The 3,636-nt window shown below is 43.1% G+C and overlaps 1 protein-coding gene across 1 annotated transcript in view; it reads left to right on the top strand.

The window, feature by feature from the left end:
• The window catches only part of LOC106530598 (glutamate receptor 1), a gene marked incomplete at its 5' end in the record, with an annotated part of 13,542 nt that overhangs the window by 2,137 nt on the left and 7,769 nt on the right, over positions 1 to 3,636 (top strand). The window contains 1 exon segment of the mRNA XM_014026248.1: positions 514 to 698. Coding sequence (XP_013881702.1) covers positions 514 to 698 — 185 coding nt within the window.

Below are 3,636 nucleotides of genomic sequence, written 5' to 3'. Positions count from 1 at the left end.
GCAGTAGGCTAACTCGTTAATGGTAAACATGTGAGTTTGTTAATAAACCAGCAGCACAACAGTGATAAACAATTTTTGCGAGGTAACGCAAAAGAAAAAAAATCCCCCATGTCCCCTCGCGGGCTCAGTACCCTCTACACTAGATACAACAGCTACATGACAGATATTTACTTAGTTTTTTCTCTGATTGAACATCTTTTATTGGTAAATGTGAACCCCGCCCCCACTCGTCAGTCATTTGGGGAGTGGCCAAACAGGTGCCACCCCTCAGGCTCCGCCCCTGGAGATCACCAGAGTCAGGTTCCTCTTTCTCTGGGATCTGAAGCAGTCTAACGGTAACAGTTATCTGTCAGGTTCAGACTTTGTTCGTGTCTGAATAAAGACTAGCTCCTGGACATGATTTAGTGAGAAATCTGCATTTTAACCCATTAAAACTGAAAAGTATTTGCTGCTCCAGCCCTGTCAGACGTGTCTCTGAGGACGGAGTGCTTTCAGCATCATGTSTGTCCTCAGGTCTGACGGTGCTGCAGAGGATCCTGGACACGGCGGCGGAGCGCAGTTGGCAGGTCACCTCCGTGAACCTGGACACGCTGACCAAGCCGGCCTTCATCAAGATGCTGGCCGACCTCGACTACAAGAAGGAGTTCCAGATCATCATCGACTGTGAGCTGGAGTGCCTCAACTACACCCTGAACCTGGTAAAACTGTCCAAGCCACACTGCTTCTGATTAAAGAGTTAATATTCAGCAGCTCAGACCCGCAGCAGGTGGCAGACACACAACAACTGGCCTCTTGTAACAAAAGTGATGAGTTTCTTTTGAAAACGATGAAACAAAGACAGAAAAGCTGCTCTCACCACTTCTTCAGTCTGTTTGTCGTCCTCTGGTCTGTTTGGGGGGCTGCTGTCGTCTGCAGCTGTTAGCAGCCCATTAGAGGCGGTGTCGGTCCCACAGAGCTGTCGAACAAACACACAAAGGAGCTGTGTTTCCTGTCAAAGCACCAGTGCAATGTGTGTTTGCTTTTAGCTGCTCCRACACTTCAGTTCACAGACAAACCACAACATCTCTGCTGCTCTGAAGCCAACATGAAGCAGGACTTCAGAGGTTTGATTAGATGAAGAGTTCAGAGGACAAAGCTTTTAGCTACAATATGTAAAAACTGGCTTTTAATGTTTGTCAGGATCTTTGTGATTCCTGTTTTATTCACCTGCCTGTGTGCAGGTAAAATAAAACATTATTCAGCTCACTGCTCTCAGATTTAGCTCATTTTTACTAAATCTTGAATTTAAATGTTAAATGTTGTGTCTAAATGTTAAATCCTAAATCTAAATATTTAAATATAAAAGTTAAATCTTAAATGTTAAAGTTTACATTAAAGATGATAAGAATGGAACAGCCTTTACAGCTGGGGTGTGGCTTTGGTTGTGATGTCATCATCCTGAGACAAAAGCAAACATTGATGTTGCTAACGCTGCTAATGTTGCTAACAAAGCTAACACTGCTGATGTTGCTAACACTGCTAATGTTGGTAACAAAGCTGACACTGCTAATGTTGCTAACACTGCTAACGCTTCCTTAAAAGACAGAAAACTTGTAGTTGCAGCTGGTGTCTGAGCTGCACTTCAAACTGGTGGACCACAGGGACCACCCATGTTGTTTTCAATGAACACATGAATTTAGAGTTCAAATACCATCTTCAGCAGTATTATCAGTGTTAGCATCATTAGCAATGTTTTCAGCGTTAGCAGTGTTAGCAACATTAGCAGTATTAGCAGCATTAGCAGTATTAGCATTGTTAGTTGCATTAGCATTGTTAGCAGCATTAGCGTTGTTAGCACATCAGCAGTATTAGTAGCATTAGCAGTATTAGCATTGTTAGCAGCATTAGCATTGTTAGCACATTAGCAGCTTTAGTAGCATTAGCATTGTTATCAGCATTAGCAGTGTTTGCAGTGTTAATGGTATTAGCATTAGCAGCACTTGAAGCTTTAGCATCGTTAGCCGTGTTAGCAGCATTAGGAGTTGCTGTTCTTGCAAAATGATGACATCACAACAAAAGCTGCTTCCCAACAGAATGTGTAGCCTTAACGTTTAACTGCAACATTTAAGATTTAACTTCAAGATTTAGATTTAAAATTTCATATTTACATGTATTATTTAACATTTACATTTAACATTTAGTAAAAATAGCTAAATGTAAAAACAGTGAGCTAAATAACAGTAAAATGTTAGTGGAAGTGTTGAACAAGGATTTTACAGCAGAGAAGCTGAATTAAACTGTTAGTCTGCCCCGCCCACTCTCACCTGTTCCCAGGTGTTTGCTGTTGTTCATCAGTCCTGTTCGTTTTTAGACAATCGTTTCTTCCTCATGTAGACACTAAATATTGTCCGGTTCGCTTCACGTCTCAGTGGTTTCTCCACTTCCAGCTGTTTGAACGTTTTAGCTGCACGTTTGTTTTTTAGTAAATAAGTTTTAGTTGAAGAGATTTTGTTCGGTCTGCATTCTGGGTCAGAACCGTCCACAAACTGTGGTTCTGCTGGGAAACACCTGCAGCAGGAGCTCCTCCTCTCACTGATCGGATGAAGACAGATTTTTAGAAACATCGTTTGTCAAAGACGACATTTTTTTACAACCTCACTGAAGTGTTCAGGAGCATTTAGAACGTGCACGTGTTCACGGTGAGCGTGCACGTGTTCACGGTGAGCGTGCACATGTCCATGTGAACCCATCGTCCTGCACCAGTGGTGCTCACCGACACTGAAGCACATTAGTCTCCTGGTTGATTCCAGGCTCTGCTCAGAGCTGAGAGCAGCTGGGTGTTTGTGCTGAAGCGGGGGGAGCAGTGGATCCATCAAAGCGACAGGAAGCTGGTTTCTGAGGAAACACGAGGGTTTGGATCATTGTGAAACAGGACAGGGACACGCTGACACCTGCTGTCATCTGGGAAGAGTCCCTGAAACTGGTCCTGCTGCTGGAACCAGAGCCTCAGGTGCTGTTCTGATCTGTGAAATGAAACTATCAGGTGGTGTTGGACCCGGCGCCRCTCCGCTTCATTTACCTTGGATGTGAGGTAAACCTCAGGCGGCTCTCTGACTCGGACTGTGTGACGATGAGTCGAGGCAGAGCTCTGAATATTACAGGAGCAGGGTTTTATCGAGCTGATCAACAGAAACTGTAGAAAGATGAGGTCAGGAGTTCACTGGAGGGGCCACAGATGYTCAGAGGGTCTCTGCAGTCACTAAGTAGGAGGAGTTTACCCAAGATGTGATTGGWTGGATTCACCAGGAAGCACCTATATTTATTTAAATATAGAAATGAATTTAACCGTAACATGAGACAGGAAGGTGCTGCACAAAATTTGAAGTCAATAAATTGTGTTTAAATGTTCACAATAATTTAACTTTGAGTCATCGTTCTGTTTTAAACTGTTCAGAGACTGTCAATAAATAATATTAATTTAATATCATTAATAACTCTTTTAAGTTGCCCCACAAGACCTCAGCCAATCACAGGTAGGGCAAGCTCCTGATTGACAGGTGAACAGTTTGTACAGGTTAACAGTTTGTACAGGTGAACAGTTTGTACAGGTGAACAGTTTGTACAGGTGAACAGTTTGTACAGGTGAACAGTTTGTAC

The sequence above is a fragment of the Austrofundulus limnaeus genome, unplaced genomic scaffold (genome assembly GCF_001266775.1).
Source record: "Austrofundulus limnaeus strain Quisiro unplaced genomic scaffold, Austrofundulus_limnaeus-1.0 Scaffold536, whole genome shotgun sequence".
In the NCBI taxonomy this organism is placed as follows: Eukaryota; Metazoa; Chordata; class Actinopteri; order Cyprinodontiformes; family Rivulidae; genus Austrofundulus; species Austrofundulus limnaeus.
This window is presented reverse-complemented; position numbering and strand designations above follow the sequence as displayed.